The 13,074-nt window shown below is 47.3% G+C and overlaps 1 protein-coding gene across 5 annotated transcripts in view; it reads right to left on the bottom strand.

The window, feature by feature from the left end:
- Positions 1-12,860, bottom strand: part of gria2b (glutamate receptor, ionotropic, AMPA 2b) — a 49,567-nt gene extending 36,707 nt beyond the window's left edge. For all 5 annotated transcript variants that reach the window (XM_030101123.1, XM_030101131.1, XM_030101156.1 and 2 more), the window contains exons 1-2: positions 12,704-12,860; positions 12,467-12,607 (exon numbers count right to left, since the gene is read on the bottom strand). In XM_030101123.1, coding sequence (XP_029956983.1) covers positions 12,467-12,607; positions 12,704-12,788 — 226 coding nt within the window. In that variant the 5' untranslated portion in view covers positions 12,789-12,860. The remainder of the gene's footprint in view (positions 1-12,466; positions 12,608-12,703) is intronic.
- Positions 12,861-13,074: the final 214 nt, after the last annotated feature.

The following is a 13,074-nucleotide window of genomic DNA, read 5'->3' as shown; positions in this document are numbered from 1 at the left end:
AAAGTAAACAATGCAGCGGAAAACAGTCCCTGTTACCTGTAGACAAATCTCCTCTTCCCCACGGATCAGGGGAAGCTCTCTGGTCTCGCTATCTTGCCATTTCTGGGTCGTCTGGACGAAGGAACTCTCACGCTGTGTCCAGAAACAACAACTAGCGCGCTAACTTAGCCGCGCTGCGTCGACGCCATCATGTAAGTTCCTCCCACTAAAAGCCGGTAGAAAGCTGACCCGGGAATTTACCGGGTTGATTGCAGGGTGAACGACCCGGGTCGAAATCCCGGGTCAAACCTTTTCCCACTGCCACGACTTAGCGGGTTTAAACGGGTTTTTTGGCCAGTGGGAAAGGGGTATAACAGTTTGATCCCCCGCCTCTCTGTGTGGGGTTAGCATGTTGTAATGTAACGATTTAATACGTAAATGTAATGAAACAAATGTGTTTTATGTCCATTAAAGCTAGGGTTGGCGATCTTGGAAAACTAGCGTTAGCATGCAGCATCTCCCCAAGGCTCCGCCTAGCTAGCTCCGCCCAGCTCCCACCCCATTGGAGGAGCTCCCGTTGGGAGCGGAGACACGGAGACGTTCGCGCCACGCGCTTCCGCGTCCAGTGCGTTCCTGGCGTAACCTGTCCTCAGCGCTTCGTTTCTTCGTTTTTTCTTTATTTGCACTACGCCAAGTTACGACGCACTCACCGGTAAGTAAACCCCCAAACATTCGTCTCCGCCATTCTGCAACGACGCTCCGTCCTTCTACGCGCGCACTGAACCAGGGTCAGTGCACGCCATTGACATGTACGCGCAGGGGGGCAGGTCGAACGGCGAAGGGATTTGATTGGTTTAAAAAAAGGTGTCCCCTCAAGACTATTGGTTGCTGTTTTTCCCGTTTTACTCCTGCTGTAGATAGCGGATATTTTCCAAACTACTTTAAACACACGCTATGAATTGCTTCCCATCGGGTCATAAAGATCATTTTGACCAGTATTTAAAAAAATGTATCTCATTCAAATCGCCAACCCTAGCTTTAAATGAAATATATTTATTTCAGACGGCATCCGGTCAGCGGCAGGCCTGATCAGTCGATGGAGTGCTGTCAGCGACACCTCCTTCTGAAATGAGAAGATATTGGATAATTTATTCAGCTGCCCCCTTTTCCCAGTGTTCCTCCTGCTGTTCCTTCGCAGCAGGAGTGGCGGAGCTGCCAGGAGATGAGAGGCCGGCCCTCTTCTCCCCCCACGCCTCCATTTTCAAATGTTTCTCCGTGACTTGACTGCCACATTATAATCAACTGTAGGTCCCACATACACACACGCACACGCACACACACACACACACACACACACACACACACACAGAACCTACTCTGCTTGGTTGGTTGAAACAGTGGTTCAGAGAGGTTCAGAATTCCATCCTTTTTGCTTTACTTGCTTTACTCGCGTTACTTCTGAATGCTGTCAATCTAAAAAGGTGAAGACATTAAAGAACCACCGTCTAAATATGGAATAATTTTGAGAATCTGGAGAAATATCTGCAGGTAAAGAACACAGTCCAATGTGAATGAAGGATGATAATGGTTCTGACTACTTCAGTCGTCACTGCGTCATAAAAAAAAACAAGCATGATTTTGGAATAAAACGCGACACGTCCTCAGAAACACTTAAAAAACAAATAATTGCTCTCAACCATCTAAACAACTGACTGTTGCAGATAAGAAGATGTGATCAGAACTAAAGAGCTCCCACTATCATATTAGAAATGGGTAAATATTTCTGAAGCAATCATCAGACGTCTTGCATTAAACACTCGGTTCTATCTGAGATTATGGGTTTCAGTTTGCATGTTCTCTCTCTGCATGCACTCCAGATATTCTAGTTTCCTGCTCGTGGATGTGAATGTGAGTGTGTGTGGTTGTCTGAATCTCTGATATCACCGAGCGATGGACTGGTGACCATGAGCAGGGTTAATCAGATCCAGTGCTCGACTTTACCGAACATTAAGACATCATCTTAGAAAAGAGGAATCTAACCCAATGAAGGTGAAAATACCGCTGCTGAGGTTGGATCAGAGCTTGTTCAAACAAAAAACGAGCATTTCGAGGCACATAAAGTAAAACACGGTACTGTTCTGTGACTGATTGGTTTGTTCCTACAAACGAGGGATTAACAGCAGTCCATTTCCATACAATCAGCGTTAATGAAGCTCCACAAACATCTAACACTCCTTTACTGTGCCGTTTAAAGAGTTTGAGGACAAACATTAAATAAACACTTTTCACCGCTAATTGTGGCTTAAAGGAAAAAGCCGGTCCACAGAAAAACCGAGACAATAAAAGCCTTCAGCAGATGGCAGGAGGTTTAACAGGATGTAATTCAATAAATAATTCAGTGTCTATTGCTACAGTTACAACTACAGCTGTTAACTTTATCATTCATTATGCTGTCACCGTTTTAGGGAAGAAAACGATTCATTTGATGGTAATAACTCCATGAAGTGAGGAGCAGCGTTAATCAGATTCAGTCATTCTGTGCAAGGTTAGTTAGCCGTGATGAGGCCAATTACTTCCAGCTCCAGCATGCGGCGGCTGTAACTGTTGTAATCTCATTTTTTGGAACACAGTTTGGTGGTTTTTGGACTCGTCTCCTCCGCTACTGCTGCTTTTGTTTGCTGCTTGTTGTTGCATGTGTCTGTTCTGTCTCCTTTTTCATCTGTGAGCTGAATTAAATCGAGGAACGGAGGAAGAAACAGTGGTACAAAACACCTTCATTAGGAAACACACTCCGTGAAGACAAAGCAGCAATCACTGGAAAACAAGCTGGAAAAACAGAAGCTGTTGTTTTCTGGACTTTTCACCAGGGTAAATCAAACACCCGGCGGACTGTGACCTTCGACCCGGATTACACCACAGTGTTTGAGGAATTTTACGTTTTCGTTTCAGGAAAGTTTCTTATTTTGTGGCAACATTTGGAAACGATGTGTTTCCCGATACCAATTCCTGGTACCTGGGAATCAGTGCCGCTACTCAACGGTACCAGTTTTCGGTACTTTGTGTGTTTATGTGGTAACAAATGTTCATTTTTTGCTGACAGCAGACAAGTCGCTAAAGGATGCTAGGTTGCTAATGGATGTTAGCATGCTAACGGTGCTGATGCAGGAGTTGTGGCCGTAGATCAGAAGCTGTTTAAAATGCTGCACTCCTCCTCGGCCTTGACAAAAATGTTCTTAACCCGGAGTTTCCTGTTTACAATGAGTGCAATCTGCATCGTATTTTGAAAACTGGAGTCGTGATTTGGAGCGATTTCATCCAGCCATGCTGCTGTTTACTGAACAACCTCAACTGTTGACTCCACATGTCATATGCCCATATGCATGCAATGCTGTGTTCATGTCCAGCTCGGAAAATTGCGAACTCTTCCACTCCCTCACAGTCACGAGGATGCATTCAGGTACTAACATGGTACCATTTGATTTTACGAGAATCAGTGCTCAGTAGTACAAACGGAATTCAGTCAGTACCTGTAAAAGTACAGAATTCGGTGCCTATCCCAGTCCAAAATGCAATAGAAAATGTGCGTTTTTAATGGAATTTTTTGTGTAAATGGCGCCCTACAGAGGTTCACATTGTAACTCACATCTGAGGTTTGTTTAATGAAGACAAACGTCCTCAAGGAGAACGAAATCTTCCTCCACGGCTGAAAAGCAGAGCTGACAAAACTCCTCAAATCTCTCACTTACACTACATAGATTTTAAAGGATCTTATAACTTGACCATTGCATGCATACAAGCATTTTTTTCATCTGCTTTCATTGAGTGTTTAAATTATTCCCTGACAAGAAAAAAAAAAAAAAAAATGCCCAAAACATCTGTAACTATAGAAATGAGCACGGCAAGAGAACGACTGACCCATAAATATCCAGATTCTGTGGAACTGCTGTAATGGTTTACACTGTGAGGGATTTGTTCCCTCCGTTATTCAGATGACACCATTTAATGTATGAGGATAAAGAGCATGTGACGAGCCAGCAGCTGCTGGGACGGGCTGGCTCCGGTCCAGATGAGGACTTTTGTTTAAGCATTCAGATCATCGGGGAACAAGTTGTTAGAAGACCGCCGTCTGCACAACAGATCGCGTTCAGCCGTGCGGCTCGCAGTGAAGCAGTCGAACTGGAGACAGATGAGCTCAGGAACTGAAGCAGGCCGGGACTGAAGGTGAGGAAACTTCAGGTCAGAGGATCAGAAAGCATTATGTGGTATTTACTGAATTAAAGTTCCAAATGTAACAGAAGGTCAAATCAGATCTTCAATTCGCAGTCATTTCAACATCTACAGGAACAAGACAAGAGTAACTGTATCAGAATAGGCTGACGACAAAGACAGGAAGACGCGACAACACAAACAGCCCATCTGACACTTCTTCCAGAGAGAGAGTTCACCTTTAGCCTGAGTCATGCTGGCCTTTTGAAAGGACACGGCCTGCCCGAAGAAAAGTCTCCCTCACATTTACATTACAATCAGACTGCGCTCACAGCCGACTTATTCACACAGTCCTGTCCTCTCGTTTCCATTCACGAGCTCCTCACAGTCGCACGCAGACGTACACACACCTCTCACACACCGTCGGATCCTAAAGCTAGGTTTACACTTCCACGACTTTTTGCCACGATGTTGTCGTGGCAAGGCGTGCCAACCTGGAGTCACCGAACTGGCAGGCTCCCGCGCTGTTCACGACCAGTTCACGAATAGTTCAGGAATGTGCACGAATGCGCGCCCGTCAGTGTCACGGACTGGCACGACACTTTCACGCATAGTTTGCGCAAAGTTTACGTGAGTCCCGCATTGGCACGACGTGGTTGCGCAATTCGGCTTGGGCTGTTCGTGAATTATTCGTTGCAGTGCGTGGCAGTGCGTGCCATGCGTGCCAGCATCCTCCCGCATTGTCCGGACGAGTTCACGAGGCGTTCACGGACAGTTGGCGCATAGTTCACGGCCCGGTCGCGATATTTTGTCGTGCCCAAAATTTTTAACATTTCAAAATTCTCGTCCCGACATGGCTCGCAGTCACGACGGGTTTACGCACGCTACACGCCACTTTAGGAGTGGTTTGTGACTCGATTCGATCCAATGCGTGCCACAGAATCGTTCCAGTGTAAACCTAGCTTAATACGTTTGATAAGAACACGCTGTAAGGTCAGGCGAGGCAAATGGATCCAATCTTAATCACGGAGTGATGGGACGGACAGGTCGTCCTCTCTGCATGCTGATGAGCGTCTCCGCTCAGCAGAAAAGGTTAGAAACCAGATGAATAAAAGCTACGTGTCGTTTTCAGTTAACTGATCAGACAGATTCGTAAACAAGCATATTTCCACGCAGTCTTCCATTAAACCCTCACTCCTTGTTCTTACAGTCATCTACTGAGCATGTGCAGAAGGACCGTACACCACAGCCATGTCGAGCAGGTGCAGCCTTTTTAAAACGTGTTTCCCGTCGTTTTTTCGTGTAAACAATCAAAATGCAATGAAAGCTTTGCGTTTGTACTGGAGGACGCTTGTTGTGTAACCGGCACTTACAGACAGCCGCTCGGTGATCTCTGCAGCCAAGCTGCTTCTCCCTCATTTCCATCGCCGGATGTGAAACCCCCACATCCTGAAGCAGCGTGGTGCTGTTGTCTCTGGACCAGCTTCTGAGGTTTGACAGACGAATGAACAGCTTCTTATTTTTCAGATGGACATTAGAGGACCGAGGATAAAGTCTGGGCTCCTTCTTGTCAGGATAAGCATCTGCGCTCTGCAGAGGGATTCTGTCTATTATTTTTGGCACTGATGCAGAGATACAGAGTGCACGGGTTAAGAATGAAAACATTAAAATGTGTCAGCATGAAAGAATTGATAAGACGCTGCTGTTCCTGAGAGGAGAAAGCAGAGTATTCACTGTGAAATGGTATTTCTGAGCCGCAGGCTGGCTCATCGAGAGGACAGGACCCTCCGTCTGGTAATGAAAGCCTATTAGGTGACTCTGTCTTGCATCATCCGTCCTTTATTCAGAGCTGGACATGGAGAATCCTAATGAGAGCCATAAACGCACAGATTTTACCTCCGGCTACTCTCAGCCTCAGTTCTGTTCAATAAACAGGAAGCTGATTCATATTCCATGCCCTCGCTTGGTTTTTGACTTTCTCCCATCAAATGATGTTCATGATCGATTAATGTTCACTGTGAATGCAAAGAATGAGGACAGATACTCCATGAGTAGATACCAAAGGCCAAAAAACACCCAAAAGCTGGATATTAGAGCTTCTTCCATTAAACAGGTGAGACCCGACCGGGCTGAGAAGAGGAGGAAGCTGTCCGAGAGCAGACAGGAAGTGGCTGCCAGCCGAGACCTTTCAGTCACTGTGTGAAAAAACGGCGCCTCAGCCTCGTATTTTTGGAGGACGGAGCGATCGGGGCTTGGTTGGGGGCTGAATTCAGGGCAGGCTCAGATCCACCGAGGCTTCCTAGCCTCATTTTCTGACCGGCCAGCTTCCAGGCCTAGTTAATATTTCACCGCTCCCGCTGAAATGGAGGAGAACGCACCTAATTAAGTGTGAACAATAAATTGCCTATAACCGATTCTCCGCAGCGCCGATATGGACGGCGGGGACGTTTGATGGCGCGGCCAGGTCCCTGAGAATCCGCGCGCGTTCGAGTGCGTGAAATGAAAGCGTGACGTGATTCGACCATGACAAGCAAAAACTTTGAAGTGTTAAATGGCTGGCTCGCTGTCAGCGGCCTCGAACCGCTCCGTGGCTCCCAGAAGAGAAGGAGACCGGGCGCTGATCAAAAGGGAGGAAGCATGAAAGACGCTATAGGAGCTCTTCTGAGGGAACCTGCGATGGAAGAGCAGACACGACCCTGAAGGAAGTGGGGCAAGCATTGTTTTAAAGGCAGATTTTATAATATTATAGCCTGGCGCATCAGATAGATGCTGTTAACTTTGACTTTCAGTGGAACTTGCAGCAGCACCGGAGCTTTAATGGTCTCAGTCTTCTTCTTTAAAATGTTAATAGTTTGTTTGATCCCAGCAAGCTGATCTTCTGCTAGTGGTAAACTAGAAAGTTACCTGACTGCGAGTGCTTATCTTTGAATAAACTAATTTCAGGTGAATTAAAAAAAAATCATCAAAGAAAATTTAACTTGTTTTTTCATTGTCTAAAGTGTCTGTTCTGGATTGATGTACAGTTGCATCAGTCATCAGTGAAACACGCTGAATAACAACCTTTAATCTGTAATTATGAAGAGCTTTACTGACAGAAATAAAGTTTGAATCGTCATATTGAGACTAATTTAAATAATAATATCTTATAAAACTCAACAGTAATAAACCTTTATCCTTTCTGCTTGCTCATATGGAACTGTTGGGTTTTCTCTATAAAAACGACTGTGGTATATTATATATTTGGAGCAATATAAATGAAGCTGAATAATACAACATGAATCAAACACCTCCAGAGAGGAAATATTTCTTTTGTAAAATATAACAATGCGATAGTTCTTCAGAGATGGCCGAATCCTCTTCGGAGGCGTTTCACTGCTTCGGCTCTTTAGCAGGGAAAGTTTGAAAATACTCAAGTTCGACTTGCTGATCTCAAAACCAGTCAGAGTCCTCATGACTCACACTGGAGTTATTCAGATTGCCTTCATCAGGGGTGTCAAACCTAAGGCTTATGGGTAAAAACTGTTCTGCACTAAAATGTGTTTGTCATTTCTGATCCCAACCAAAAGAAGTCGATACAAAACAACAATTGTGCCATTAAGTGAACAAATTTTGTCTTAAAAATCTGATTAAAAGGCTTGAGTTTGTTTAGTTTGTTTGTTTAGACCATTTTAAAAGCAGCAAAGTAGATTTTAAAGTTAAAAAAACAAAACTCCAAAACCTGAGAGGTGTTGATTTGTATTGTGACAAGAATGAGATGAAACAGAACCACAGAGAAGCTCTGCAGTGAGTCAAGGTTTCAGGCTTCGCACTGAGAAGATTCATGATGGTGAATCTAAATGACTCCTTCACTGATAACCTCGCTGCTTCGGCTTCTCTGCGTTAATGCGGTGATTTATAAAGATGTGGCACTGTACAGATTAAAATCACAGCTCCAGATTCTGTCCCCCGATAAGCTCAGACTGCGACTTCTCGTCGATCTGTGACGTCCACGTTGCTGTGAATCATTCAGCTATTAGCAAAGCTAACAGGAAGTTCACTGAGTAACTGAGTCGGCGCCCGGTCGTCAGAAAAGGTGAGGACATCCACTGTAAGAAGTGCAACACGCACATCGGGGCTTACCCAAATGTTAAAGAAAAACTGGCGAAGACCTGATATTGCACACTGGAGCTGAGAAATATTAGGAATGCAATGGATGCTGGTGACACTTCTACCCGTCTCCATGGAAACGGGTGAAAACGCAACTCTCTGAAAGCGCTGTCGATCCTTCAGTCCGAAGCGAGCGCCAACCCCCGCTGGTAAAATGTGAAGTTAAAGGTGTAATACAACATTTTGATTTCCGGGTGGATCATCAAAATAACTGGTGGGTCTGTTTGTCAGTCATTCTGACGAGCTGCTTTCGTAAGGCGGTTCTACGTGCTTGCGCCCAATCAGCTTCTCCCTTTTGCGCATGCACATTCAGAGTGTTTATGTAGCCGGTGAGCTTCTGAGCTCGTACTTACCGATGGCGAGTCTGACATAATGAAACTGTAGCTGTTTCGGAAAAAAAAGCTTTATTTATGAGCGAGGCGGATCGCAGAAATTGTAAACAGAGCCGTGCACGCCGGAGAAGAGGAGGTCGCGCTCGTACACTTCCGCGTTTCCTGGGAGAAGCAGGAGAGCCGGGCGGATGGTCTGGCGCATGCACGTTGTTCAAAAAGTGAGTAACAGACGTGGGGCTTCGTCTTTTCGAGAAAATCGTGTATTACACCTTTAATGGTGAAGTGCAGAAAAGCTGTAATACCTGGGCAATTCCAGCAGGGGGCGATGATGTTGGCTTCAAAAGGAGCTCCGGTCTCATTGGAACCCATTCAAAAATGTCGATATTCGGAGTAAAAATGAACATGTAAAGCTCCCGGGTTCAGAACATGTTCTGGTCTCTATCACTAGTTTCTACAGCCGTGTTCGCTTCACCAGACTCTGATTTTCACGTAAATCATCTGCTGATTTTATTTCATGAGTTAGAATTTTGTACAAATCGAATCCTCTCACATTTACACATTTACATCCGCTTTCAAATGTTCAATATGGAGACGTCCTGCTCAGATCAACAAAACGGGATTTCAGAGCGCTGTGGGGGACGCCACGTACGTTTCATCCATCTTTATAAACAGTCAACGGTCCAAACCTCAAACAGAAGCTGAGCTGAGGGCTCAGTGTCGCCCCCTAACGCCATGACTTGAATGACATACTGGAAAATCCCTCCAGTTACCTCCCGAGCTGCGGGACCTGCCTAACCTAACCCTTACTCAAACACAACGGGCCTGAAACCAAATCCAAGGAAATGTGTGATGAAACGCTTCATCTCATTATCGCGCTGTTCGGCGCCGCTCTAACAGAAGCAGGACCGACCGTGTTTAAAGTCTGCGGTCGATAGCAGACACAAAGGGGAAGAAACAAAAGCAAGGCGTTCGGAGAGCTTCCAGAAACGGAAACTAAAACGCAGCAGAAACCGACTTACAGTCATCGTCAACACACCTAGGTTTCCCATGATGCACTCTGATACCCTCCTGTCTGCTGATGGTCCACAGCTTTAGACCTGTTTCTGTTGATTAAACTGAGATAATTAAAGTGAGCTATACACACCTCAGTGTCGCTCTCAAGCCAGAGAGAACACACACACACACACACACACACATCACGAGAACGTGTTATTTCCATCAGCGACGGAGCGTTTCGGGGTGTGTGTGAGTCATTTCTAGTCTCAGATGTGGCTGCAATCCTGAAAAGTTTGAACAAGACTGTCTTGATGTTATTGCTTTGGGTGGACGGCGCTCTGACATAACCACACACACACACACACACGCTGCACACACACACACACACACCAGCGAGTCCCCCTGCTGCTGGCTGTCCAGATGAAGTGTTATTGATGGAGGAGTGTATCATGCTGCCTCCCACTGTCTGAGGCACACGGCGCTGCAGAGGCCCGGTCCGACCGGACGCCCGTCCATACGCGACAGTCTGCACTCCATCACGCCGCCGAGGTCACAAAACCGTGAAAATTTCTAAATAAAGACGACCTTGGCTGCAAAATAACGGCGATCTGAGGAACAAACAGCCCGAAAGTGAATCTGTCGCTCAGGTTCAACAGTGTGCTAAAAATCAAATTGGATTTTGTTTTACAGTCGACTCAATGTTCCCCATTTATCGAGGACTAATCTGATTTTCTGCTTCCAGATTAGAATGGAAACGTGTGATTGCTTCGGCGGCTTACACGAACGCGGCGTTCTGCCGTTTTTCACCGCGGCTCGTCAAGTTTCGGATCCCTCCCCGTCCCTCTCTCCTCGCCGCCAAGTGCATTTTAACAAAAGACAGAGCGCCGGTGTTAATGTGCTGTAATTACAGAGGGAGGAGGATTGAGAGGCAGACCGCCATCTACTGGCTTGAAGAGCCCCCCCCCCCCCCCCCCCCCCCCCCCCCCCCCCCCCCCGGCCCACTGCCTCCACCTGTCTCCCCCACCTACTCACACACTCCCACTCAAGAAGTCAATTAGGGGAGAGGCAGGCATTTTGGAAACAGAGAAATCCTGACAGCGCCGATCTGCAGCCTGTCAGCGATTCGTTTTCACCGGGGTCGGCGGCGGCGACGCAGCCAGAAAGGGCGGGGGTCAAAGTTCGCTTCAGAAACTTCACAGGAGTCAGCTGCTTAGCATAAACCGCCCTGTGGTTAATACCAGGGGATTAAATACTGCGCTGAACCGGAGCGTCTCTCACACACACACCGCTGTTTCCTTCAACGCCATTTCACGAATGAAACACACAGCAGAGACAGGAGGGGAGAGCAGTAGAGACGTGTTTTTCCCTCACTGGAACAGTCTGACAGCTAATTCCCCTTAATGGTGATTTAAAAGAGTGAAAACCTGAGTTCAGGATGTCAACAGAGGCAGGATGGAGGAGGGACTGGAGCCTAATGTGTTTCCTAAAGTTAGACTTAACCCATACATCTTCTATACTGCTTCACCGCCCCGAGGCTCACGAGGAGCTGGAGCTGAGCCCAGCGGACACACACACACACACACACACACCAAAACGGCGCAGCTCTCCTCAGAGGATCAGCAGATTGGTCCAGGGTTCATCCTCAGCCCGGTCCAGACCAGACGGCGGTCTGAGGGCGGCCAGGAGGGTCTCTGTAATGAAACGGACTGGACGGAGGCGCGCACCAATCACACGCTTTGATTTATGTTTAAGAGAGCGTTGAGAGGAGCAGTCGCCTGGCAACCGCCTAATGAAACGCACCGAGCGCAGACATTAAAAATAGAGACCTTATAATCAGGCTGCTTGTTGCAGCGATGTCAAAGAAAGCCTTAAGAAACTCTGAGGAGATGGGGGGGGGGGGGGGGGGGGGGGGGGGGGCAGGAATAAAGCAGAAAAACTCAGCCAGAGTTCAATAATCTGGCAGACTAAAGTGTCGTGACTCAGATGAGAGGAACAAGAATAAGGTTTTCTGTTTTCTTCAGACAGCCCTTTCTCTGGATTCTAATTCGTTCGGGGGGGGGGGGGGAATCAGGCGGGTGGGGCCCGTGGGTGTCTGGAACACCTCCGATTTCAAACTGAATGATTAAAAGATAATCGATAATTTGTGTCAAATGGTTGTGTAAAGTTGTGAATGTGAATGTGTGAGACCACCAGGCTGCTGATGTGGGGGGGGGGGGGGGGGGGGGGGGGGGGGGTTAATTTCCACCCTTGACTTATCTCATTAATCCCCAGCCCCCTGCTACACCGTCAGCCACGGCTCAAAGCCATGCATAAAGACCAACCAGAGACACAGCCTTTCTTCACAGCCCAACACCTCTCTCTGCCTCACACATCACACACACACACACACACACACACACACCACACACACACACACACACTGGGGTTGAGGTGTGTTTTCACAGCCTGGAATAACAAGAAAAGTCAAATGGAGGCAATAGAAATATGAATATACTGAAGAAACAGGTTGATGGTTCAGATTCAGACTGTTGGATGAAATGAACAATCCCCCTAGATGTTTTATTCTTTTTTTTAATTGTGATCAGTTTGATTCTTCAATCTGAAGGAATGGAAAAAAGGGATGGATGTGACTGACTGTTACTGTGGAAACCAACTTTCTCCCCTGCCTCCGCTGTTCACACTCAGCATCACACACAGCTCGGTGTGTCTGGATGACAATTCACAGCCTCAATTCCCAATCTCACCAACTTCGGTGAAAAAAAAAAGGATAAAATCACAGCTGGTCGCACTGAGATCCGGTGACTTACAACAATTGGTCACAGCGAAACTGTTGGCCACTTCCAGATTGTCGATGTGAGGCGTCAGCCTGAATTCCGAGGTGCCAAACTGAACCATTCCTATCCGAAACGCGCTGTACTCTTGATCCGCGCCCCTTGGAAAAAGTCCCCCTGAAATCAACAGAGATCATCCGTCACACTCAAACCCCCGCCGCTTCCCGGCTCTCCTCCGACTCCCGCCGTATGAACTGGATTTCGGACACTCACCGATCTGCACGCTGGGCGAGCCTCCGAGCGCGCATCCCCATAAAACCAGGAGCAGAGAAACGGATAAATTCACTATCTTCTCCATGTCCGCGGATCAAGTGTCCACATCCACCGGGGACGGGGGGGGGAGTCTCTTATTCCGCACGGTCCTCTCCGGGGGCGTTAGATCCCGCTCATCGTGGAGCGCTGGAGCGGAGGAAAGGCGCGTCTGGCTGCAGGTGGAGGAATGGTCGACTCTCCGTCCTCCTCTCCTCCCGTCGCTCCCCTCCCGCCGGCTGCTGGTTCCTCCTCTGAGCGCGCACAGATCTCAGCATCACACCCACGAGTGAGGAAGGAATGTTAATGAGGAGGCGGACGGGGACGGGAAGAGC

Source organism: Salarias fasciatus, chromosome 2 (genome assembly GCF_902148845.1).
Source record: "Salarias fasciatus chromosome 2, fSalaFa1.1, whole genome shotgun sequence".
Lineage (NCBI taxonomy): Eukaryota > Metazoa > Chordata > Actinopteri > Blenniiformes > Blenniidae > Salarias > Salarias fasciatus.
This window is presented reverse-complemented; position numbering and strand designations above follow the sequence as displayed.